This window comes from Felis catus, chromosome D1, assembly GCF_018350175.1.
Source record: "Felis catus isolate Fca126 chromosome D1, F.catus_Fca126_mat1.0, whole genome shotgun sequence".
Lineage (NCBI taxonomy): Eukaryota > Metazoa > Chordata > Mammalia > Carnivora > Felidae > Felis > Felis catus.
In genome coordinates this window covers 69,346,525-69,371,839 of record NC_058377.1, presented here as the reverse complement: position 1 = coordinate 69,371,839, position 25,315 = coordinate 69,346,525, and the positions used below count along the sequence as shown (strand labels likewise).

Genomic DNA, 25,315 nt, shown 5'->3' with positions numbered 1-25,315 from the left:
ATTGTCAAGGACTTAAATATGAGAGCTTGAACTGTAAAACTCTTAGAAGAAAAAACAGAAAAAACCCTTCATGACCTTTGATTTGTAAAGATTTCTTGGATAAGACAACAAAACATAGACAACAAAAGACAAATAAACAAGCTGAACTTGAACAAAACTTTGAAAACTTTTGTGCATTACAGACACCATGAACAAAGACAATCCCTTGAATAGGAGAAAATATTTTCCAATCACACAGCTCATAAAGGATTACTATTCAGAAAATATAAAGAGCTCTTACAACTCAACAACAAGAACAACAACAAAATTCAATCAAAGCAGGCGAAGGATTTGAAAAGGCACTTCTCCAAAGAAGATAATAGAAGTTACCAGGAGCTAGAGGGGAGGAGAGAATAGGAAATTATTCTTTTTTCAACGTTTTTTTATTTTTTATTTTTGGGACAGAGAGAGACAGAGCATGAATGGGGGAGGGGCAGAGAGAGAGGGAGACACAGAATCGGAAGCAGGCTCCAGGCTCCGAGCCATCAGCCCAGAGCCCAATGCGGGGCTCGAACTCACGGACCGTGAGATCGTGACCTGGCTGAAGTCGGACGCTTAACCAACTGCGCCACCCAGGCGCCCCAGGAAATTATTCTTTAATGGACACAGAGTTTTTGTTTGGGATGATAAGAAAAAGTTCTGGAAAACGGTAGCAGTGATGACTGTACAACATTGTGAATGTACTTAATGCCAATGAATTGTATACTTAACACATGTTAAATGGCAAATTTTGTTATCTGTATTTTACCGTAATAAAAAAAAATTAAAAGGAAACACAGTAAAATGTATCTCCTCTTTTATTTCTACTGGAAAGTCCTAAAAACAATCACCGACCCAGTGGCAATGAGCACCCCTAGTATCTAGACTGTGGTTTCTAAATATCATTTGCCATTGAAAAAAAATCAAGGCTCTGTGTAGTGATGGCTGATTTCAGGTCTGGGACGGGGTACAGCGCCAGCCTGGATCATCTTGACAAAGGAAGAGCAAAGGAAGCTTTCGAAGACTATGACAAAGATCCAGGAAAAAGATCCAGGAGTCAACCTGAAGAAGCTCCCACTAGCCAAAGATGGGACCGTAACCACAACGGTTTGAAACACATTAAATATTTTAAATCTGAAAAGTCACAATGATTCCCCAAAAGATGAACAATAAAGGAAAAACTCATTAGTCACCTTTGGAGAAGGCTAGAGATCAGCCACATTATTTGGAACCCTAGTAAATAAAAATAAAAAGTAAGAATGTTGCTCTTGTCCTATAGTTCAGGATAATTAGGCTTTCAACTGTCCTTCCGAGTAACACTTTATAAAGGGAAGAATCTTTCTGTGGAAGTACTTCAGTTAATCAACGATGAAGAAATGAGAGAAGGAGGAGAAAGAAGGGAAGGAAGGAAAAAGTAAGAGAGGAAGAAAGAAAGAAAAAGTATGGGGTTAACGGAAGAAACTACAGAAGCATATCTTTGTGACTTTATTTCTTAGACAAGAACCTTAAACCATAAGCCATGGGGAGATGTGGGAGTGCTACATTTAACTATATTATAATTAGATATCTTTCAACAATAGACACCACAGACACAGTTAAGATGGAGTCAAATTAGAATAAGATATTTATCCTTGCTCTATAATTAACAAGAAACTAGTGTTCAGGACACATAGGAATTCCTGCAACTCTGCCAGAAAAGAGAGACCCACAGGAAAAATGGGCGGTAACAGGCAGTAAACAGAAGGATAAAAAGCATGTGAAGGTCAATTTCAGTAGAATTCAAAGAAATGCAAATTAAGACAAAACGTAAACAGTAGAAAGTTGGATAATATGAAGTGTTGAAGAGGCAATGGGGAAAATGGAGACTCTTCACTGCCAGTAAGAGCCCAACCTGGGAGTGTAGCCATTCGGGAGGGCGATAGAGCAGTTCGGCACTCAAACTTCTGGGTTCCAAACTCAGACAAATTCTCGCACGTCGCCACTGATTTCTGCCTGTGTTCACTGGAACACTGTTTGAGGAAGTGAGGAATTGGGAACAACCTAAGTTTCCTTCCCCCAAAGAAACGTAGACCTTAAAGCGACAGAATACCACGCAGGTCAGAAAATCATGAGCTGGATTTATGAAGCACAATGTGGAGCGCTTACACGAACATAATGTCATGAAAAAAAAGAAAGACATATAGTGAGCTGTAGAGTCCAGTAAAGGTCATGCACATTAATCATCAGAACGCAACTGTCTCATTCTACGTTTCAAAGATACGTATACCCATAGGAGCGAATGGAACGTGCTGGCACATTGCTCGACTTCAGGGAAACCATTCACACAGTTTCCTAGGTCGATGGTGCCCCCTGGAGGTGTGCAACGTGACAGCCTTGAATATGTAAGATGGTTTGAAAGGTCATAGATCAAATACACTAGAAGAATTGCTTACAGCGGGAGGAAGAAGAGAAATGGGGGTGGGAGTGGGGGAGGAAGGAAAACATGAAGTAGAACAAGACAGAAGAGGGCCCTTGCACAGCCGGTGGCAGTGTGACCTGAATGGAGAAACAGGATCCACTCGATTCTGTGATTTTAAGGCAGGGGAGGGTGGGCCTTAGTAGGCGGCCTTGAGCTGGATAACCAACAGCCTTATAAATTCTGCTCAGAAATGTGGATGTTACCTTGAAAGCTCTAGCGAACCCTGGAGGTGTCTGAAACAGAAAAAAATTTCAAGGGAATGGATGAGAGGGGCAGAGGCTGAAGCAGAGGGCCTTCAAAGCAATCCATTTTTTGGGCTACACATGTTCAATGGAAAGAGCGTGGCCAGAGATGCCTAAACCAAGTGTGCACGACTCCATGGGCACAGGGGTCCTCGGAGGGCCCAACGTTCCCTCCCTTGACCCTCTGCTCAAGTGCCCAGAGGCTCAACCAGAAACAAGGCCTGCTTAAAAATGCTGGGGGCAGTTTCGGCACAGCCTTGGTTGGTACCACCTTCCAGATGTTATTGTGAATAGCACACAGCTGTCTGCCCTGATGGCCGAGGAATCCCTGTTGGTGACTGACTAGCCATCTGTGACTTTGCGGGGGAGGAGGGGGCATTCATCGAAACCTCCATGCTGATACACAGGGTATTAATTTTTTGTGAGATTTTTTTTCCCACTGTCAAGGGCTTCACCTGACAGATAGATGCCCAGGTATTTACACAGGAATTTCTCCTCCTTTGTCTTTTTTCTAAATCCCCACCTAGTAGATGTTTACTGGTCCTACGATTTTGAGAAAGGCATGCCACCTCCCCGGTGGAAATACGTGGACAAGAGCTGATCATCTCTGAGGCCCTTCCAATGCCAACACTCTACAGTTTCTTTGTCTGTAAAGAGTGGAGGTTAGAAAGTTCTAGGGGCGCCTGGGTGGCTCAGCCGGCGAGGCGTCCTAACTTTGGCCCAGGTCATGATCTCGAGGTCCGCGAGTTCAAGCCCCGCATCGGGCTCTGTGCTAACAGCTCAGAGCCTGGAGCTTGTTTCAGATTCTGTGTCTCCCTCTCTCTCTGCCCCTCCCCTGCTCACACTCTGTCTCTCTCTTCCTCAAAAATAAATAAACATTAAAAAATTTTTTAGAAAGTTCTATCTCACAAGATGAATGCAGAGAAAATGCATGCAACAATACTCAGCCCAAGGATCTGATGTCTGGAAAGTACTCAGCAAAAAATAGTTCCTTATCGTCCTCCTTTCCGTCTGTTTAGAACAATATATTCCAAACATTTCCACATTCATAGTTTTACACATTTCATGGGCAAATGTTCCCTTTCCAAGAATAAGCTCAGGTGTTTTATTACATGTAGAAAGAAGTTCCCAGAAAAATCAAAACTGTTAATTAGAGGCTGTTAATAAGCAAGTGGGCTTATGTATTTATTTTATGTTGATTTAATTTCAGATGGGAGTGGGTAGGGAGCAGAAAATCAAACGCGACTTATATCATCACCTTTTTAAAAAATAATTTTTTTAATGTTTATTTTTGAGAGAGCACGAGCGGGGTTGGGGCAGAGAGAGAGGGAGACAGAGTTGCTGAAGCAGGCTCTGTGCTGACAGCAGAGAGCTCAACGTGGGGCTTGAACTCACAAACTGGGGGATCACGACCTGAGCCGAAGTTGGAGGCTCAACCAACTAAGCCACCCAGGGGCCCCTCTCCCATCACCTTCTCAGAACAACCTTTTCTCAGAGACTCAGGGTGAAAAAGATAATAAATGTTTGTCTTTTATAAATCTGTTTCTCTTATTTGTTAATTCTCCTAATCTCGCTCATTGTTGGCCAGCTCTGATAGGAGACAGGATCGCTATTCCAAAGCAGGTGCTCAGGGAAGACACGGAAAACAGGAAGAAGGGAAAGCACCGCATCCTCTGAACACTTCCGTTGGATGACCCACATTTCTGTTGTAAGAATATTTTAAGCCAGTGGTTGCCAGCCCTGCATTCCTGGGGCCACAAAGAACTATTTAATTAATTTTGGTTAAAATATTTTCTTAACAATGGGGCGCCTGGGGGGGCTCAGTTAGTTAAGCGTCCAACTTCGGCTCAGGTCATGATCTCCCAGTTTGTGAGTTGGAGCCCCGTATTGGGCTCTGTGCTGACACAGCTCAGAGCCTGGAGCCTGCTTCGGATTCTGTGTCTTCCTCTCTCTCTGCCCCTCCCCCACTAGCTCTCTCTCTCTAAAATAAATAAACATTAAAAAAATATTTTCTTAACAAAACGTAATATCTAATGAAAGCCAAGGGGTGGTGAAATAGACCCCATCACACATAGCCCCTTGTTAGTAGAACAAATCTTTTGAAAAGAAAGTTGATGATTAAGGACCAAGTCCTTAAATGTTTGCACTCTTTGGCCTGGGAAGTCTCTTTCCATCTTATTGGGGAAAACAGAAATGTGCACAAAGGAACATGTCACAGTGTTATTTTATAACAGTAAAAAAAAACACACTGGGAATAACTTACTAACATGAGAACAGTTATATGCACTATGGTGTATCCACCAGATGGATGGAGCCTCAGGTCAAAACCCGAGCATAAAAGCATACATATGACCTCATTTAAAGTATATATATTTTTTTAAAAGAAGCAGAATATGGGGCACCTGGGTGGCTCAGTGGTTAAGCACGCAACTCTTGATTTTTGGCTCAGGTCATGATCTCACAGTCGTGAGTCTGCTTAGGATTCTCTCCCCCTCTCTCTGCCCCTTCCCTGCTGGTGCTCTCAAAAAACAAAAACAAAAACAAAAACAAAAACAAAAACAAAAACAAAAAAACAAAAAACCCCCAGCAAAATATGAAATCACAATTCAAAAGGTTGGGAAGGAAAACATGCCCAATTTTGGTAGGGATAAGCTTTCGGTGACAGGATTTTGAGTGACTTTTCTTTTTTTTTTACTTATGTTATTGTTTGGTTCATCATAAGGACCATGGAATGTAAGTGGTCTAATTAGCAAATCATCACCACCGCGTTTTATATGTAAACAGACAGAGATGCCAGGGGAAGTCTTTTTGGTTTGGGAGAGGGTGGAGAATGGGATGATTAAGATCAAAGTTACGGTAAATTCTATCAGCTCCCAGCAAGGAAGGGGTGGGTTGGTGGGAGCCCCCTCCATTTCACACTGTCCTGCACAGGCTTGCTGCTTCTTCCCCGGGGGTTCCTGTTCCGCGGGGAGAGCAGGAGATGAGTTCCTTCTCCCAGGGGCTCTGACATCCTGAGTGGATGCTTCCACTGCTGTGCATTCACGATGCATATTTTTAAATATGCCATGAGGCTTATTTTCTAAATGAAATGACGTTTTCAAAATATCTCGCATTTGTTAGGCACTTTCTAGGCACAGGCACTGTTTCGGTCCTTTTGATATCCAAATTTCACGTTTTCTCAGGCGTGGGAAAGTTCTTAGTAAAAGGAACTATTGTCTCCTTTCTTTTTCACCTCCTGTTCCTTCTCCTACCCACACAGGGAGTGGCTCTTGGGGACGTAAGTGACTGGGATGAAAGGAGAAAGGGGGCAGACTGGGCTGCCCTTTGTTACAAACAGAGCCTCCTCGCTGCCCGAAGTGTTGACTGGAGAAGCATCTCCAGGTAGACGGGACAGGAAGGCTCTGGAAAGAGGGCACCAGAAAACCTCACAGCCCTTCTCCCTGTGATGTGGCTCATTTGCTTTACAGGCTTCGGGCATATTTGCTGATGTCAGCAGCCCGTCAAAGTTTAAAATAATAATAATAGTGAAAAGGAAAACAGCCCCTTTCTGCCAGGCAGTCCTGTTCTGCCAACTTCTGTATTCTCTTTTGAGTTAATAAACGTCTAAGAACCACCTCCCCTACCACTCTGGGGGATTAAAAAAAAAAAAAGGGAGGAAAAAAACACAATAATTTTAAAACCACCAGGTCAGCCCATTGCCAGCAGAAGCCATTCAGACAAGCAGCGTCTGTCACCCTCTAACGAGGACTGTGCCTCTGCCTCAAAAGGGAAGCTATCATTAGGCTTTGTGTTTATGAGATCAAATGATCATCCAGGGGGCAGTGGCCCTCTTCCGGTCCCTTCCCCATTTCAGTCACGCTCAAGACCAAATGCGTAGACGTTTTCCGCATCAGGCGAAACTAAAACACCGTAATTACGCCAGCTAATGTCTTCCGAAAACATCAATTAAGAAAACGGCCTTTTAATCCCCCTTTTCCTTGAAAACCGGCGACATCCACGTGCTTTGTAACGGCAAGGGGCAGGGGAGGGCCGGCTCCCCAAAGGAAACAGCTGAAATGGTTGGAGGGCGGTCAGGTGAGCAGGTCCCCGCTGGTGACCAGCAGACGCGACCTCTCCAAGGAAAGAAACGTCTCTCTACAGCAAGACCTCTGACGTTATCTTCACGTGCAGTGTTGAAACCAGAGCCAGCCCCTGCATGGTTGGGCTGACACCGGGCTTCTGCAAACCACACACACACACACACACACACACACACACACACACACACGCCATTGTTAATGCCTCCTCAGGACAGATTAGATCCCACATTCCTCAGAAGCACTGAGCTCCAGAGGGAACACTGCCAACAGGTTCCTTCCACAGGCCAACAACTAGCTACAACTGATAACTTTTCATTGAAATAACTGCAACAATCACCCTGAGTCCCCACCAGGGCTCTGTCACCGGGCTATTAGGAGAGCGGTGTTGTGCTTGTATCTCCTGGCGGCTGCAAAGGCAAGAGCCAGAGTCATTCGAGTTGTCTTCGAGCTCACTTTTGTATGCTTTTATCTATGGCTACGTGCCACGGTTAATCAAACTGCTCACCCAAGGTGTACTATTAGACTGACTTCTTTTGTTCTCTTTGGGGGGCCTTATCTAGTAAGCCTGGATACTTGCCCTCTCCGTTTAGGCTTGGACAGGTAACTAATTAATCTCTGACCAAAGATACGGAAGGTTGGCTTGGGTGGGGGTAAAACACCTTGAGGTCATGGTTGGTTTGAATCACACAGCTTAGTTCAAAAGCTGAATGCTAACAAAGATCTTGGCTTTCAAGTCTTAGTTGCAACCGGCGTGCTCATTAAATAGCAAATTTAGTTGTACTGAACTTGGCTTCTGCAACTTTCCTCCTAGTTTTCTTGGAGGAGCAGTGATTGAGTGGATGAAGCGGCAACATGAATGAAAATTAAGGACGGCACAGGTACCTCTGCGGGAGCAAATCCCAAAGGGCCTACGTTAAGCTGTAACCAGGGATTAGGTGTCCCAGGATTCTCTATCATCTCAAAAGGGTTATGTTTGGCTTTTGTAATAATAAAAGGTCTTTGTAGGGAAAGGATTCTATTTTACCATATACTGTGTTTGCTAGGAGGAGATACGAGGCTAGGCTTCCATACAGCTCAGCCAGCCTTTGAATGAAAAGAAAAGATGGGGCACCTCGGCGGCTCAATAGGTTAAGTGTCCGACTTCCACTCAGGTCATGATCTCCCGGTTGGTGAGTTCAAGCCCTAAGTCGGGCTCCGTGCTGACAGCTCAGAGCCTGGAGCCTGCTTCGGATTCTGTGTCTCCCCCTCTTTCTGCCCCTCGCCCCTCATGCTCTGTCTCTGTCTCTCTCTCTTAAAAATAAATAAACATTAAAAAAAGAAAAAAGAAAAGATGAACAGTGTAGCAGATGGGTAAATCCCCCAATCTGCAGAAATGTAAAGAGCCAGGATTTGGGTGCCTGTGGGTTTTATCAGAGATGTAAGCAAGGCTGAGACGAACACCAGTGCTCTTTGGCTAGTTTTAACACGTTCACAGTCACAATTAACATTCAAGGAATTTCCTTCTCATCCAAGAGTTTCTTTTAAAAGCACTTTATGCCACAAACTCAAGTTCTAGCTGCCATCAGTCCTTCCCATACAGAAGATTGCTGAAATCTCCATAATACTTTTTCTTTTTCTTTTTTTGAAAATGGGTTCGGACCACGTCAGTTTCCCGGGGGCAACTGTTTTCCAATACGGGACGTTCTCACCTCCGCCCTCCTTCCTTCCCCTAAAAGAGCTTGGAATGGAGACCCGCCTGCCTCCTCCGGGCCTTCCCGCCCGCAACCCCTCCACACTCCCTGGCCTGGCGGGTGTCGCCAGCCCTCCCCCCGCCCCGCGAAGAGCAATGCTACCTGGCAGGAGCTCCCCCGCCCACCCCCTGCCTGGTTTCGAGTCCCTGAGCCGGCCAAGGCCACTGCTTTCTTCGAGGAAGGGAGAAGCGTGGTCTACACCTCTTACACAAGAGATTCGCACACGGGCACCGAGTCCGAGTCCTGGCTGTGCATGGAGCTCAGCCCGGTATCCGAGTCCTCGTCGTTGCCAGGACAGCTCTTGGCCAGTCCGCGGGCCTGGTCCACCCACATCTCCGCGCAGCCCTGAGGCCGCGGTTCCCGGGAGGGTCCGCCAGAGCCGACAGTCCCATCGGGGACCACCGTCAACTCCAACGTGTGCAAAGTCTGGAGGAGGCCCTGCAGCTCGCGCTCCTTGCTGTCCCACTGCTGCTGGCTGTAATCCAAGTCCGACTTAACGGCCTCCAGGTCCGTGTTGAGCCGGAGCCCGATGTAGAGGCTGGTGCTGAGCTGCGTCCTGACCCTCTCCTGCTCCAGCAGCAGCTCGCCGTCGAGGCCACCATCAGGCTCCAGGGGCTCCTCCCGCGCGGTGAGCTCCTCCTGGCGCCTCCGCATCCACCTCTGGTTCAGCTCCTCCTGAATCTCGGCTGAGAGGCGCTCCAGCAACTCCTCCTGCTGGGCCCGCTGCTCCTGCAGCCGCAGCAGGTCGTCGCACCGCCGGGCCAGCTCCTCCAGCGCGGCCGCCTGCACCTCGCCGTCCAGGGGCGCCGCCGCCGCCGCCGCCGCCGCCGCCGCCGCCTCGGGCTCCTCTACCGGGCTGGGCCCGTCGACCTCGATGCCTGCGCCCACCAAGTAGGTGTCCTGCACGTAGTTGACTCCGTGTCGCCTCATGCGGTCCAGGTGTACCTTGGCCTCGTAGCGATCGATCTCGCGATCCAGCTCCCGGAGCCGCTGCACCTGCTGACGAATGGTGTGGTCCTGGGAGAGCACCAGATGCACCAGCGTCTCCATGCGCTCCACGGATGCGCTCTCGGTGGCCCGCGGCGGCGACGAGCAGGACGAGGCGGTGGAAGACGACGTAGACGAACAGGGCGACGACGGCTGCTGCTGGCGCCGCCGGTTGAGCTTGGCCAGCTTGCGGAAGGCCTTGCGCACGACCCGCCGCTGCTTCTCCTGGGTCATGGCCAGGCTGGGCCGCGCGGGGATGCCCCGAACCGAGCAGGGGCGCTCGCGACTGAGCACAACGCGCGCCTCGGCGCTGCGGGGGCCCGCGTTGGGTAGTGACGCCTCGCTGCGCACCAGCACGAAGCGCACATTCTCCTGCTCGTCGCCCCAGGCGGCCCAGAGGCGCAAGATGCGCGTCTTGTTAGGCAGGATGCGCTCAAAGCCCCGCCACTTTTCCACGATGCAATAGCACTGCGGGGGCCCGCACAGCATGCCCTGCGGCAGCGCCTCGTCGTCGTCCTCCTCGTCTTCGTCCAGGAGTTCCCGAAGCTCCTCCCGGCCTGGAGAGTCGCCGGCCGTTCCCCGCCGCCGGCCCCGCCGCTGCCTCCGTCGCCGCCGGCAGCCGTCCTCCAACAACACCCGAACCACGTCCGAGCAGGTGGTGCGGCGGGAGAGACCAGACACCAGCTTCTCTTCCTGGCAGATCCACACCGATATCTTCTTCTCCGAAGGATCCATGGTGCAGCCGGGACGCAGGTGGCGGGTCGGGCTGGGCCCCAATGGGGCGGCAGCGACGGCGGGCAGCCCGGCAGCTCTGGGACAGTTTAGGAGCCTGGGACCCTCGCCCGGTCCGCACTGGCCCTCCTCCCGGGTTGCGCACCGAACGCAAGCGCCGACGCAGGCTGGAATGGCCGAGGCCGTGCTCGGCCCGGACGGCGCGCTCTCCCTGGGCAGTGCGCCCGGGATCGGGCTCCCGCCGCTCTGGCTCTGCCCAAGGTTCCCGGGGCCTCCAGGTTTTGCTCCTCCCCACGTGGCTCCTCCCCCGCCCGCCCCCAGCGCCCAGATCCGCGGCCGGAGCGCGGGAGGCGCGGCGCCCGGACCCGCCCCTCGCTGCCTCGCCGCGCCCGGGAGCCGAGTCCGCCCCCCTCTCGCGCTGCCCGCCACGGGAATCCCGGCCCCTTTCGCGGACTCGCCGCTCTGTTCCGCTGCCTCTCCCTCGGCCCACTGGCTCCTCTCCTTGCGTGTAGAGCTACCTGTACGCATCTTGACTTTCTCACCTTTCCCGGCGCCCCTTGGTCCTTCAAGGCCGCGTCGTCTGGGGAGTGCCCTTTGCGCAGACGAGGAAACCGAGACGCGCAGCGTCTCAACTGGAGACTCTTCTGACCGCATCACTTGACCTCCAGCTGGGAGCAGTAAGCGCTGCCTTTAATGCGGAAGGCCTTCCAGCCCTACTCGTCAGGAAGCAATATTTGCATATTTAAGGAGAGGTATGCGAGGTGGGCTCTCCGGAGGCTGGCTCCAGGTTCCCCGCATGGACAGGGTCGTGGCTCCCCATATTGCGGTGGCTTCTCACAGCCGTATTGGCAGGCGGCGCCTAATTCTAGTGGGATTTCGAGACCCTCGACCCCAGTCGCGAGCTTTTTTCCACGTTCCACCTCCGTAGGAGAACACTAGCCATGACCGTGACCGTTTCTGGCGTATCCAGTATCCAGATGTAGTCAGGAAGACAGAAGAGCCAAGTTTCCCAGCTCAAGAAGTCCAAGACCACAATGTGAATGAACTTCTTCATCCTCAGATGTTGATGAGGGTGGTCCTTTGCGTGCAAGACTTGGCCTCAGCTTGTCCTTGTAAGCACGGGTCTGATAAGGTCACTCCCTTGCGTCAAGACCTTGGATGACTGCCATTGCCTCCTGAATAAAGTACTTTTATTCATTCACTTGGTAAATATTTATTGAGTACCCACTGGCTCCAGATACTGTGCTAGGACTTCGGTGATGAACAAAGCACAGTCTTGGCCAGCAAGGAGCTCACAATCTAGTGAAGAGCCCCGCTGAGTGGAGTGTCGAACACAGCGGCTTCTGTGCTCTGATAAGGGAGGTATGAGGTGCTAGGGGAAGGCTGGGATAGTATCTACCCAGCCTGGGAGAGCCAAGGAAGACGTCCCCCCCCTCCCCCCGGGGAGATAGCATCTTAAGCAAGGCCAAAAGCACCATTTAGGTCAGCCAAAGAAAAAGCCGAGGGAGGAGGCAGGTGGCATCCCAGGCAGAAGGAGCCATATGTACACAATGGAGTACTACGTGGCAATGAGAAAGAACGAAATCTGGCCCTTTGTAGCAACGTGGATGGAACTGGAGAGTGTGATGCTAAGTGAAATAAGCCATACACAGAAAGACAGATACCATATGTTTTCACTCTTAGGTGGATCCTGAGAAACTTAACAGAAACCCATGGGGGAGGGGAAGGAAAAAAAAAAAGAGGTTAGAGTGGGAGAGAGCCAAAGCATAAGAGACTCTTAAAAACTGAGAACAAACTGAGGGTTGATGGGGGGTGGGAGGGAGGGGAAGGTGGGTGATGGGTATTGAGGAGGGCACCTTTTGGGATGAGCACTGGGTGTTGTATGGAAACCAATCTGACAATAAATTTCATATATTGAAAAAAAAAAAAAGGAGCCATATGTGCAAAGTCAAGGAATAGAGAGTGTGGTGGTGTGGCTGTTACTCCGGCTACAAGGATCCGAAGTGAGAGTAGTGTCAAAGAATGAGGTTGGATGAGGGGTACCTAGGGGCTCGGTTAAGCAGCCGACTTTGGCTCAGGTCATTCGCTCATGGGTTCGTGAGTTTGGGCCTCCCATCAGTCTCTCTGCTGTCAGCAGAGAGCCCTGCTTAGGATCCTATGTCCCCTCCCTCCCTCTGCCCCCCCCCCCTCACTCTCTCTCTCTCAAAAATAAATAACATTAAAAAAATAATGAGGTTGGATGAGTGAACAGGAGTCCATCAGGAAGGGAGGTGAACCTACCATAAGGGTAATGAGAAGCCACAGGGTATGGATTATGAGTTCAGACTGGCTGAGCAAAAAAATCTCAACCCTGACACTTAGTAGCTCAGTAAGCTTAGGAAAAGTATTTCAACTCTCTAAGCCTCAGTTTCTTCATCGGTAAAATCATGATAATAACATACCCACCTAATAGGACTGTGATAAGGTTTCGATGCCGAGACGTGGCAAGTCCACGGTGGGTGTTTTATTGGAGGGTTAGAAGCCAGGGGGTGTATTAGTTTTCTATTGCTGTGGAACAAATCGCCATAAATTTAGTGGCTTAAAATAACACGCAGTTATTAGTGTGTAGTTCTGGAAGTCAAAAACCCGGTATCGGATGGCTGGCTTCCCTGCGCATAGTCTCCCGAGCCTACTGGCAAAGCGTTGGCTGGGTTGAGCTCTCATCTGGAGGCTCTGGGAAAGAACCCATTTCCAAGCTCGCTCACTCACGTTGTCGGTAGAATCCAGTTCCTTGCGGTTGGGGGAGGGAGGTCCCTGTTTCCTTGCTGGCTGTCGGTTGGAGCTCACTGTCCACTCCTGCAAGCCCTCCTTAGGTCCTTTCCACGTGACCCTCTTCATCTTCAGGCCAGCGGCAGCATGTTGAATCCTTGGGAAACCTCCTTGAATTTGAGTCTCTGTGACTTGCCCTTCTACTTGCTGGAGAAAACTCTCTACTTTTAGAGAGCTCACTTCATCAGGCAGATTCACCTGGATCATTTCCCTGTGTTTAAGGTTGACTGATTAGTAGCCTTAACTATATCTGCGGAGTTGCTTTTGCTGTGTAACCTAGCATAATCACCAGAGAAACACCAGAGTGATGGAGATCGTAGGGCCCTCTTAGACTTCTGCCTACCACAGAACGTAACATGATCTTCTCATTTGAAAAAATCACTCTGCGTTGGGGGTGACGGTGGGCGGGGGAGGATGAGAGGCAAAAAGGCTCTTTAGAGGATTGTCATATACCTTCATGGAGGAGACGGTGGCCTGCACTGAGTGTAGGCAGGGGCAGTGAGGGGGCTGGACAAAATTGAGAACTATCAGAGAGGTAGGGCTATTTCCATCTCCCTAGCATGGTATTGGAGGTCTCTGATAGTCTGGCTCAGCCCATTCCCCCCGAGTCCTCACATGTTTGGCTATCCCTTCCTCCTTCCCGCCGGACACGTGATCGTTACGGCTTTGTTCTCAGCCGTAATCCCTACTGGATTTTAAGCTCCACGAGGGTAGCGATCCTACCTGTTCTTGCTCACTTTTGAATCCTCTGCATTTAAAGTACAATGCGTGGCACCTTCTAAGTTCACTCAAGTATCTGTCAGATAAATGGATGAGCAAATGAATGAGTGGATCCTACATTCTAGCAAGTCAACACCTCACTCATCCAGAACAGCACGGATGTCTTGATGCATCCATGCTTTGGTACATGCTTTCCCTGCTTATGAGGATCCCTCTTAAACAACTGGAAAATGCCTACTTATCCTCCAGAAGCTGAGCTCAAAGATCATACACTCTAGGAATCCTTTCTTTTCTCCTCCAAAAAGAATGGGTTCCTTGCTCTTCTTCTGCCTCTCTTAATATGCAGAAGTTACATTTTTTAAAATATCTGTTTATGCCACAAGACTTGAGAGCTTTCTGTGAGACTGGATGGACTGTCTTGTTTATATTTTGGTCCCCAGTGCCTAGAGAGTGCCTGGCACATAGTGGTGCCTCTATCTTCCTCGATGCTATAAGGAACACTAAAATAAATGATGTCTAAGATATTCTGCTACCCTTAAGGTTAGTATAATTTCTCTCTAGAGGCAGACAGATATGTGGGATCCCTGTTACAGGAATGATATATATGAAATTCCTGCTGGAGTAATTAAAGGGTAATCAAGGGGTTCTGGGAAGGATAAAGAAGGTGGGACCTTAATGAGCAGAGGGAAGGGGTTGAGGGTATCCTTGGAGGGAGAGATCATGTGAGTTAAATGATTAACGTAGGTATGCATATGGTTGGTTGTATACCAGTGTTTTAGAGTGTGGGTTCTGGAATCATCCTGCTTAGATGAACCTTTCGCCTTTCACCCAGCTATAACTTTTCCAAGTTTTCTTTGTGTGGAAAACAGAGACAATAATAGAACCTTTCTTATAGAGTTCCCAGGAACACAAAATGAAACGGTGTACAACAATAAAAGAGTTAACATTTCATCTAGCAAATGCTCGATGAAACATACCTAGCTTTATCCACAAGTTTTATTGAGTATCTACTCCATGCTCTACCGTGGACTTGGTGTTGAGGACGCAGCAGTGGACTAGACAGGCATGGTCCCTGCCCTTAGAGAGCTCACAGACAGGGCTACTCTGGTATTTGTTCGATTAGAAATGTATTTGGTAGATTACGCTAGGCTGTAGTGACAAACGGAGCCAAACATGTACAATGGCTCAAACATGACAAAGGTTTATTTATCACCGACGTCACAGTCAAAAGCAGGTGTCCTGATTGGTAGGTGGTATTATTCTAGACAATAATATAGGGAGCCTGGTTCCTTCCACTTAATGGATCCAAAAGCCCATAGACTTCATCATCTACATCTGGCCAGAGGAAGAAAAGAGGAGGAGGGGGCCTACCTTCTTCAAGGCCATGGCCGGGAAGCGGAGCACACAACTTCCCCTCACGTCCCACTGGCTGGAACCCAGTTACACGGCCACTTGTAATGGCGAGGGAGGCCGGGAAATGCAGTGACCCCAAAGAACCGGAAGTGGATTTTTGTGAACAGCTAGCTACGTGCCGCGAGAATCTTTATAAGAAACGGGAGATAGGGCAGAGAGAGTTCTGAAAGTCTATAGGTTGCAAATGGGTCTATATGTGGCCCACAGGATGTCTTAGGTGGAGGACATCCTTTCCAGGTAGCCATGTTCCCACCACTTTCTATGTCTCACATATGACCCAATTCACACACACTCGCAACTCACCTGACCGCCGTGCACCTTTGAGTCTGTGACTCCTGCTGCTACACATCCTCCCAGGATTTTTTCATTCACTGCCAGGGATTTAATACCCTTGATCTGTCATGGCTCCCAAATCTATGTGTCCCTTCCGGATCTCCTGATCTCCAAATAGGTACATGCAGCTGCTAGTGGCACAGCTCCACTTAGGGGTCCCCCAAACACCCCAAACATGTGTCAAAAAAGATAAGCTGAACCCATCATCTTTTTTCCTGAACCTGCTCTGGCTCCTGAACCCCTGTCTCAGACAATGGCCCCACCATTCACCAAGTGAGATCAGGAACCTGAGTGTCACACTCCATCACTCTCTAGTTATCTCCTTTCCCACGGTATATTGAAGTTCTGTGAGGGCATGGGTCTTGTCTCTTTTGTTTTCTGCACACAGTAGGCATTTGGTAAATGTTTGTGGCAGGGTGGAAGGAAGGAAGGAAGGAAGGAAGGAAGGAAGGAAGGAAGGAAGGAGAGAAAGAGGGAAAGAGGGAAAGAAGGAAAGAAGGAAGGAAGGAGAGAGGGAGGGAGGGAGGGAAGAAAGGAAGGAAGGAAGGAGAGAGAGAGGGAAGGAAGGAAAGAAGGAAGGAGAGAGGGAGGGAGGCAGGGAAGGAAGGAAGGAAGGAAGGAAGGAAGGAAGGAAGGAAGGAATCAAGGGAGGGAGGGAGGGAGGAAGGGAAGGAAGGAGGGAAGGAGAAGAAGAAGGAAGGAAGAGAGGGAGAAAGGAAGGAAGGAATCAAGGGAGGGAGGAAGGAAGGGAGGAAGGGAAGGAAGGAAGGAAGGAGAGAGGGAGGGAGGCAGGGAAGGAAGGAAGGAAGGAAGGAAGGAAGGAAGGAAGGAAGGAAGGAAGGAATCAAGGGAGGGAGGGAGGGAGGAAGGGAAGGAAGGAGGGAAGGAGAAGAAGAAGGAAGGAAGGGAGGGAGGAAGGAAGGAAGGAATCAAGGGAGGGAGGAAGGAAGGGAGGGAAGGAAGGGAGGAAGGAAGGAAGGAAGGAAGGAAGGAAGGAAGGAAGGAAGGAAGGAAGGAAGGGAGGAAGGAAGGAAAGGAGGGAGGGAGGGAGGGAGGAAGGAAGGATTGCTTATTTCTTATCTGGATCCTGCACTCTTCATGAGTTTCCTTGTCTCTGGTCTTGCTTTTCTCTCATACCCACTACTGACAAATGTTTGATGACCCTCATTAACTTCAGTAGAGTCTACACACCCCTTGGGATCTGATGTCTGCTTTACCCCCAGCCTGTCCATTCCAGCTGCCCCCTTGTTCATTCCGTCCTCTCTGACCCCCTAATTCCTACCCACCCTCCAGGTTTCAGCTGAATGATCACCTCCTCCTAAAAGTCAACAACATCCTCTCCAGGAAATAATCCAAGCAAAACTGGGCTTTAGGATGATTAACCCATATAACTAGCTGAGAACAATGGACGTCATGATGCCCTTTTGTTAGGAAGAAGACTGGGCTGCAGGGGAAGGTGAAGAATGGACTTAAGATTCAGACTGTGGTCACCTAAGCACCTCCCTACACATTGAGTAGATGCCTCCCAGCACACCAGGGACATTCCGGTTTTAATCCTCAGGGCTGTGCTTTCCAACACAAGTAGCCAATGGACATAGGTGGCTCTGGAGCCCTTGAAATGTGGTCATCTGAACTGAGATGTGCTGTGAGTATAAACTACACACTAGATGTCAAAGACTCAGCACACACACAAAAAATGTTTAATACCTCACGAACAATATGCTATAGAGACTACATATTAAAATGACACTGTTTTAGAAATATCAGATTAAATCCTTGAAATTATTTTACTTGTTTCTTTTTACTTATTCTTTTAAAAAATTTTTATTTATTTATTTTGAGGGGGGAGAGGCAGAGAGAAAGAGAGAGAGAGAGAGAGAGAGAGAGAGAGAGAGAGAGAGAGAATCCCAAGTAGGCTCTACCCCAACATGGGGCTCGATCCCATGAACCATGAGATCATGTCCTGAGCTGAAACCAAGAGTCAAACGCTTAACCAACCGAGCCACCCAGGTGTCCCTCTTTTTATGTATTCTTTAATGTAGCTACCAGAAATTTATAAATACCTATGTAGCGCACATTGTATTTCCATTAGGCAATGCTGTCTATGGGAAGGCCTAGAAACTTGGAGCAGATTGAGCCTCTTCGAGTGGAGCTACCCTAAGAGTCCTGAACAAGTGCATATCTGTCTTGGGTCGTGGCCACCTCCAGAGAAAGCCACTGCATATCTTTTCTGGATTTGTAGTTGGAAGGTTTCTTTTTGTTTTATGATGTCCCTCAGAAAAGCCTTGTGCTGCAACGTAAGCCAGTCCCCTTCGGCAGCCTAAGAAGCCGGCTCTTGAGCCCCGCCCGCAGCTGGGTCCCATTGAAAACATACATTGTTGCTTCCCGGACGGGATTTCAGCATCCCTGCTCATCCACCAGCTCTGATGTAAGACACATAGATTCAGGCAGTGCTCTGAGCCAGAAAAATACACAGGCTTCATAATGGGAGAAAATATACAAAAATATACTTATAACCGAGGGGAGGCATTCACAAACAGGACATTTAAAGAAGCAAAACGCGGGGCGCCCGGGTGGCTCAGTCGGTTAAGCCTCTGACTTCAGCTCAGGTCATGATCTCGCGGTCCGTGAGTTCGAGCCCCGCGTCGGGCTCTGTGCTGACCGCTCAGAGCCTGGAACCTGTTTCGGATTCTGTGTCTCCCTCTCTCTCTGCCCCTCCCCCGTTCATGCTCTGTCTCTCTCTGTCTCAAAAATAAAATAAACGTTAAAAAAAAATTTAAAAAAAAAGCAAAATGCAGAAAAGGCCAGTCAATACGACCGTATCAAAATTTGAAACTTCTGACGAAAACAGTACAGAAGGATATCATCAATGATGTTGAAAAGTTAAATAATAACTCAGGAGAAAACATGTACCTTGTAGGTACCCAAAGCTTAGGATTTAGGATGTAAAAAGAACTCGCAAACTTTACTTTAAAAAAAGATCATGCAAAATCATCACACGTCGTGTAAGTGGGTAACAGGTAGATTAAGGAAGAATAAATGGCAACAAACATGAAATAATGCCCAACCAGAAATCAGGAAAATGTAAATTTAAGTAGAACAAGATGCCCTTTTCCTGTCAGCAGATGGGCAAAATGTTTTAAATCGGTAATAACACTGTTGGCAAAGATGAGATACATCCTCTCATTCGCCACTTGTGTAAATCAATACACCTATTTTAGAGACAATGTGGTACTATCTCTTAAAAATAAAACTATGCATACCCCGTGTCCCAGCAGTTCAACCTTCTAGTATCTACCTTAGAGAAACACACATATGCTCAGGAGGCATGAACAGGGGTGTGAACTGACCATTTTTGTTTCAGCAAGCCCCTGGATACAATTCCAGTGTCCACCAGTAAGGCACTGGCTGAGTGCACTGGGGGACAACCATAATTTGGAAGGCGAGCTGTTAGCTAGAGCCAGTAGGTTTAATCTGCACAGGCAATAACAGATCTCTAGGATGTATTGTTCTGTGCAAAAGGGAAGTTTTGGAGGGATGTATGTGCTGGGATCCCATTGATATTTAAAAAAATATACACACGAAACACATACCCCTATGCATGTACATAAAACCACGTTGTGTGTTTTCCAGGGGTACTGATAGCTGTGCGTGCATGCACAGAGCCAGGTATCAAAGGTACCAGACTGAAAGCAGTGAATCTCTCCTGGAGGAAGAAGATGTTTGCCGAGGGAGAGGATCAGAGAGGAACTTAGCTTCCTCTAATGATTTTACAAGAGGAATTCAGTCACGTATTGCCTGATTATGCAGTTACAGTGTACGATTTAAATTTTTTTTTTTAACGTTTATTTATTTTTGAGACAGAGAGAGACAGAGCATGAACGGGGGAGGGGCAGAGAGAGAGGGAGACACAGAATCGGAAGCAGGCTCCAGGCTCTGAGCCATCAGCCCAGAGCCCGACGCGGGGCTCGAACTCACGGACCATGAGATCGTGACCTGAGCTGAAGTCGGAGGCTTAACCGACTGCGCCACCCAGGCGCCCCCGTACGATTTTAAAAAGTGAGAGGCCTCAGGTTGGATCACTGAGTCCTGTTTCTCCTTTAGACCTTTTCTTCACCTGCCCGTGTCTCCTTGCTGTGGATTCAGCCCCGGGAACGAGGGCATCTCCGTTCCCTGTAATCTGAAGGAAGTTATTCAGGTGCTTTATCTCCAAGGACGGTGAAGATTAAGAGTGCTACCGTTTGAGGAGGAGTCCAGTCGAGTACCTGGTTTAAAGAATGGGCTTCATGCTGGGGCACCTGGGTGGCTCGGGTCCTGATCTCACGGTTTGTGAGTTCAAGCCCAGTGTTGGGCTCTGTGCTGCCAGCTCAGAGCCTGGAGCCTGCTTTGGATTCTGTGTCTCCCTCTCTCTCTGCCCCTCCCCCACTCGTGCTTGCTCTCTCTCCCCCTCTCTCTCTCTCTCTCAAAAATAAACATAAAAAGAAAAAAAAGAATGTGAATGTGCTTCACCCTGGATCTTTTTTCCTCTTGTAGGGGAGCTTCTAAGAAGGTAACACAGAACTTCTACGAAGTTCTCACAGTGGGGACAGAGCCCTTTGCTCAATGTCCTCGTGTTGGATCTCAAGGGTGGCGAGTCATTCGATTCTATGGGTTTTGAGTCATCTTCCTTATACCTGTGAGAAGTGAGACATAGCTCCCTCGCTCGTGAGAAAACTGAGGGCCAAGGGGCAGGCACTGGCCACTTTCCCAGCTCACAGAGCCCTGTGGGAGCTGGTATTTTGTCTGGCATTCCTACCCGTCCAGTCTGTCAGTCACGGTTCGTGGCGGCCGTGGAACACCCCACACAGGAACTTCCGCCCTTAATTATCCTGAGCCGTGCAGAAGTGTGACTGGACCTTACTGCCTGAATTGGTTCCTCTTAACGATTAACCACAGAAAATAATCTGGCAAATTGTGTTGACGGAAATGCGTGGCTGCTCTCTCAAATGCATCGGGGGAAATCGGGGACCTGCCGCTCTCCACTGAGGGAGCGCATTCCTCACCAGCCTGAGCTGGGGCAGAGATGCTGGGGTGAGGGGTGCGGAGGGGGGCCTCCTCAGGGACACGGCATCTAAAAGTGAGGTCGGCCAGCCACCTGCTCAGAATTGCCGGTGGTGTTTATTAAAATGCAGATTCCAGGGCCTCTCCACACCCATTGAATTGGAGTCTCTAGAGGTAGGCCCAGGAATTTGTGTTTAAAGCTATCTCCCCTGGGGCTTCTTCTGCACACTGAAAGTTGAGCCCAACTGCACGAGGAGGAAAAAACCTGAGACAAGCACGCTCTTAGCAAGAATTCTCTTTAGCACCTTGGCTCCATGAATAGTAATCATACATATAAAGGACATCCACACCGTAGGATGTTGGCAACATATGACAGGCAAGGGATGCCCCAGGGAAGAGAGAGAAAGGAAGACACAGGACAGAGTAGGGGAGGAGCGGCTCACTCATTATACTCTGCAATCTTGTATCTTTGGTGGAAGCTTTGTATCTTCTGTTGGAAGCCTAGGTGACAAGGTGATAACGTAGAAATGTTTAGGTACGAGAGTCTCAAGTAGCATTGACTTCAGTCATCTGAAAGACACTCTGGAAGATATTTGACATTCTTAGTTTTTGTTCCAACAAAACCAGCCTCGTTCCTGATTCACAGATCATCCTGGGAACGTATGACTTACAGTCAGAGAGAAGTCTCCTGAGCAAAAAAAAAAACACGGTTCATTCAATGGTCTATGACATCACCTTTGAAGACTATGTCAAAAGGGGTTTTGTTCGATTAATTTTCATTATCTGTTGTTACCCAATTAACGAAAGGTGATCCTATTAATGAGTGTGTGAACGAGACAGTGTCTTCGTTGCCACATCTGAAACATTCCCCAGCCTTTTCAGGGTGGAATCGGCCTGACCCAAAGCGTGGCCTTTCTTCATTGTAGAGAGATACAAACTCTCTCCAACCGTCCCAACACCAAATTATTATGTGTCAGCTGCTCGCCACCCAGGACACAATACGAGGCCTGTGCTTGAGTTACTGCCATTTTATGTGAGCAAAATGCTAGCTTTCTTTTTTCAGCGAAGTCCACCGCGTCGGGAGAAGTTTCAATACCACGTTTCTTGGTTTGAAAGCAGGATTGTTTTATGAGCTGGCACCAGCTACAGAGAACTCGCCAACTCCCTTTAAGAAATAATGTTTAGAAGAAGCTAAATTTGATTGAATGGAACCTTTGATACAAATGACTCTCAGACAATTAAACTATCTTCACAAGGAGATGTTCTCTTCCCCCACTGAGGAAGAAATAGAGACATGTTTCCATTGTCACGGTGGCCCGTCTGGATTGAAAAGGAAGGCTGTGGGAGAGATAAGCAAAAATAGGTTACATCTGAGTACGCCGGCCGTCTCTCCCCGCTTGCTGGAGAATCTCCTCTTTGTCTCACTCCTGAAGCACAGCGTTGTTTTCTTGGACCGGTGCTCTGAGTTAAACCTGGATTAAACTATGGATCCCTTACACCTGATTTTGTGATTTCGAGACTGACACAAATGCAAACCTAGAACACAATGGAACCCCGAATCACTTAAACCTCCGTAAATAGGAAAGAAGCCACTCGATCTTCCGAAAGATTGTCCGGTCGCTTTCTCTTCCATATCGATTGTTCAGCTATAAAATGAAATCACTGAATTCTTCCGTACGCAAGCATTTGCTACTTTTGAGTATACGTTAAAGGATTTCACAGAGCAGAACTGTGTCATTAAAAGTATCTTATCCATCCACGTGATTCGGCAGTTTCATTTCTTGGTATGTGCTTATCCAAAAGATTTGAAGACAGGTCTTGAAGACGGATGTGCACACTCAGGTTTATAGCAGCGTCGTTTACAACAGCCAAAAGGTGGAAGCACTCCCAATGGCCATCGACAGATGATAAATGGATAAACAAAATGTGATGCACATACAATTCAGCCTTAAATGGGAGGAAATTCTGACATGCTACAACGTGGATGAATTTCGAGGGCATCAGGCTAAGCAAAATAAGCCAGGCATAAAAAAAAAAAAAGAAATACCTTAGGATTGCATTTATATGAGGCACCTACAGTAGTCAAATGCACAGACAGAAAGTGGAAGGGTGCTCACCAGATGCTGGCGGGGAATTGTTGCTTTATGGGTGTGAAGTTTCATTTTGCAAGGTGAAAAAAGTTCTGGAGATGAACAGTGGTAAGGATTGTGCCACTGTGTGAACGCACGTAATGCCATTGAGCGATACGCTGGAAAAAAAAAAGTGAGACTAGTAAATTTTATGTCATGTACATTTTTACCAGAACTTAAAATAATAATTTGTCTAAGTATTTCAGATTTTTAGGTCAAAGCGTTTATTAAGAGAATCTTCAACTTTTTCAAGATGTAAAATGCTTTCCACGTGACTTTAAAAGTAAATATTGGGGTGCCTGGGTGGCTCAGTCGGTTAAGCGTCCGACTTTGGCTCAGGTGATGATCTTCGTTCATGGGTTCGAGCCCCAGGTCAGGATCTGTGCTGACAGCTCAGAGCCTGGAACCTGCTTTGGATTCTGTGTCTCCCTGTCTCTGCCCCTCCCCCGCTCATGCTTTGTCTCTCTCTCTCTCTCTCTCTCTCTCTGTCAAAAATAAATAAATGTTAAAGTAAAAATAAATACAAATAAAAGTAAATATAATATTTTGGGGTTTTAAAATTATTTAAAAAATTTTTTTTAACATTTATTCATTTTTGAGATTGAGAGAGGCAGAGCACGAGCAGGGAAGGGGCAGAGAGAGAGACACAGAATCCGAAACAAGCTCCAGGCTCCGAGCTGTCAGCACAGAGCCCGACGCGGGGCTCGAACTCACAGACCATAAGAACATGACCTGAGCTGAAGTCGGACGCCCAACCGACTGAGCCACCCAGGTGCCCCCTTTTTAAAAAAAATTTTTTTCTTAATATAATATTTTGTTAATTCCCTGCATCTTTCAGGAAACTGTTTCTGGTAACTGTCCACTTGAAGAAAGCCTTTATCTTCCTATTGCTTTCAAACCGTTTCTCCCTGGACCCATGTATAGTCAGATTCCTTAGCCTCTTGTGATGGTCTGTGGCTTCATCGCTCTGGTCTCTACCAGAAACTTAGGTAAATGGTTGCAAGCTTTGGTAAACTTGAACAATGAGAGTTGGGTACTGATCAATCTTTATGTTGAGGAGCCTGGAACTATAAAGCATATTCTTAATAAAAATTAATGTTCTACCTAGTTCACAGAACTGTGCACAGAATTAACAGCACAAGGCCCGCAGAAGTGCCTGGAGGTAGCTGACAAGTTATCTTAGCAGATATTTGCTCATTAAGCAGTAGCAACGAACAGAGCTGATGGACCCAGGGACATTGCTTTTATCCCTGTTTCCTGGGCTAGGAGGCGCTAGGTTTCTAAGCACGTCTCTTAGGAACAACAGAAGAAAGGGTCCTAAATCCCCACTCGTATGTCAGCTAAGTGAAGAATTTCCATTATGTATATGTTATATATTGGGGTTCTGTTCACCCCCCAAAAGTTTAAATGCACTAACCACGAAGACGTGTTGCTTGACGGTGCACCTTTCTTTCTCTCCTTCCTGATTCCCCCCTGTTCCAGTTCCACCTGGGAATCAACGCAGTTGTCCGGAGGCTGAAGCCACCCCAAGCAGTGCGAAGGGACCGAGCTGCGGACCCAGGCCAGGGGGAATCTCACGTTCCACCGCCGGTGGCAGTGATTGGCTCGGGAAGGGGCACGTGACCTCAGAGGGTGTGGTTAGAGTAAATCTCAAGCACTTTGCTGAATTAACATTCATCTGCACAAAGATTTTTGCTTCCTGCCTCCATGCCTGAGCGCATGCAGCCCCAGGGAACAGCTGGAACCCGGTTACCACCAAAGGGTTTGCCCAGATCTGCCGGAGGCGAAGTAACACCAAGGACGCAGAGCCAAGAACCCGTGAGGCGGAAATTTGTTCCCATTCAGGTGTTCGAGCTAGCCCCGAAGCTCTTCAAATCTTTATGGGCTTTTCAATTACATGAGCCGGTGAATTCCCTTTATAATTTAAGCCAGTATGAGCCAGCTTTGCTCTTACTTAGAACCAAAAACATTCTGATGCATCATCCATCCATGTCAGGTGGCCCCTTCATTTTGTGGATGAGGAAACTAAGTCCCAACATGCTACATGATTAGTTAAGAGACATGGCCTTCCCAGACCCAGGCCTTTTTCTTTCACTGTTCTGCTCACTTAGAGCGTGTTTGTGATGAGTTTGGCAACAGTGAATACAAAGTTAATCCTTATTACCAAGCACTGATCGGATGTGCTCCAAAGTGCTGAGACCGATTTGGACTTTGGACATTGGACTGTGGCAATCAATCTCATTGCCGTATGGTCACCCTGTGTATTACGGGTCCTGATGATTCACTAGAAAGAAGAAAGGATCAAATAGTTGGAGCAAGGTGTGGGGACTTCCTTGAAGAATTTTATTTATTTTTTTAAAGTTTATTATTTATTTTTTTTAAATTTTTTTTCAACTTTTTTTTTATTTATTTTTGGGACAGAGAGAGACAGAGCATGAACGGAGGAGGGGCAGAGAGAGAGGGAGACACAGAATCGGAAACAGGCTCCAGGCTCTGAGCCATCAGCCCAGAGCCTGACGCGGGGCTCGAACTCCCGGACCGCGAGATCGTGACCTGGCTGAAGTTGGACGCTTAACCGACTGCGCCACCCAGGCGCCCCAAGTTTATTATTTATTTTGAGAGAGAG

General features: G+C 47.9%; 1 protein-coding gene and 2 long non-coding RNA genes across 3 annotated transcripts in view; all 3 read right to left on the bottom strand.

Annotated features, from left to right (window-relative positions):
* Positions 1–11,580, bottom strand: part of LOC109492008 — a 64,341-nt gene extending 52,761 nt beyond the window's left edge. The window contains exon 1 of the long non-coding RNA XR_006586398.1: positions 10,789–11,580. This is a non-coding gene — a long non-coding RNA (uncharacterized LOC109492008). The remainder of the gene's footprint in view (positions 1–10,788) is intronic.
* On the bottom strand, positions 8,186–10,574 carry RASSF10 (Ras association domain family member 10). The gene has a single exon (XM_011286727.4). The coding sequence runs from the start codon at positions 10,247–10,249 to the stop codon at positions 8,732–8,734; it is 1,518 nt and encodes a 505-aa protein (XP_011285029.4). The 5' UTR covers positions 10,250–10,574; the 3' UTR covers positions 8,186–8,731.
* Positions 11,581–20,837: 9,257 nt separating the features above from the next.
* LOC123380278 lies at positions 20,838–24,544 on the bottom strand. Its single transcript, XR_006585802.1, has 3 exons — positions 24,107–24,544; positions 22,678–22,808; positions 20,838–21,248 (listed from the first exon to the last, which is right to left on the bottom strand). It is a non-coding gene; the product is annotated as an uncharacterized LOC123380278 (long non-coding RNA).
* Positions 24,545–25,315: the final 771 nt, after the last annotated feature.

Bases quoted from the DNA above. Each gene is read 5' to 3' on its own strand.
- RASSF10 (XM_011286727.4), bottom strand. From the start codon at position 10,249: ATGGATCCTTCGGAGAAGAAGATATCGGTGTGGATCTGCCAGGAAGAG.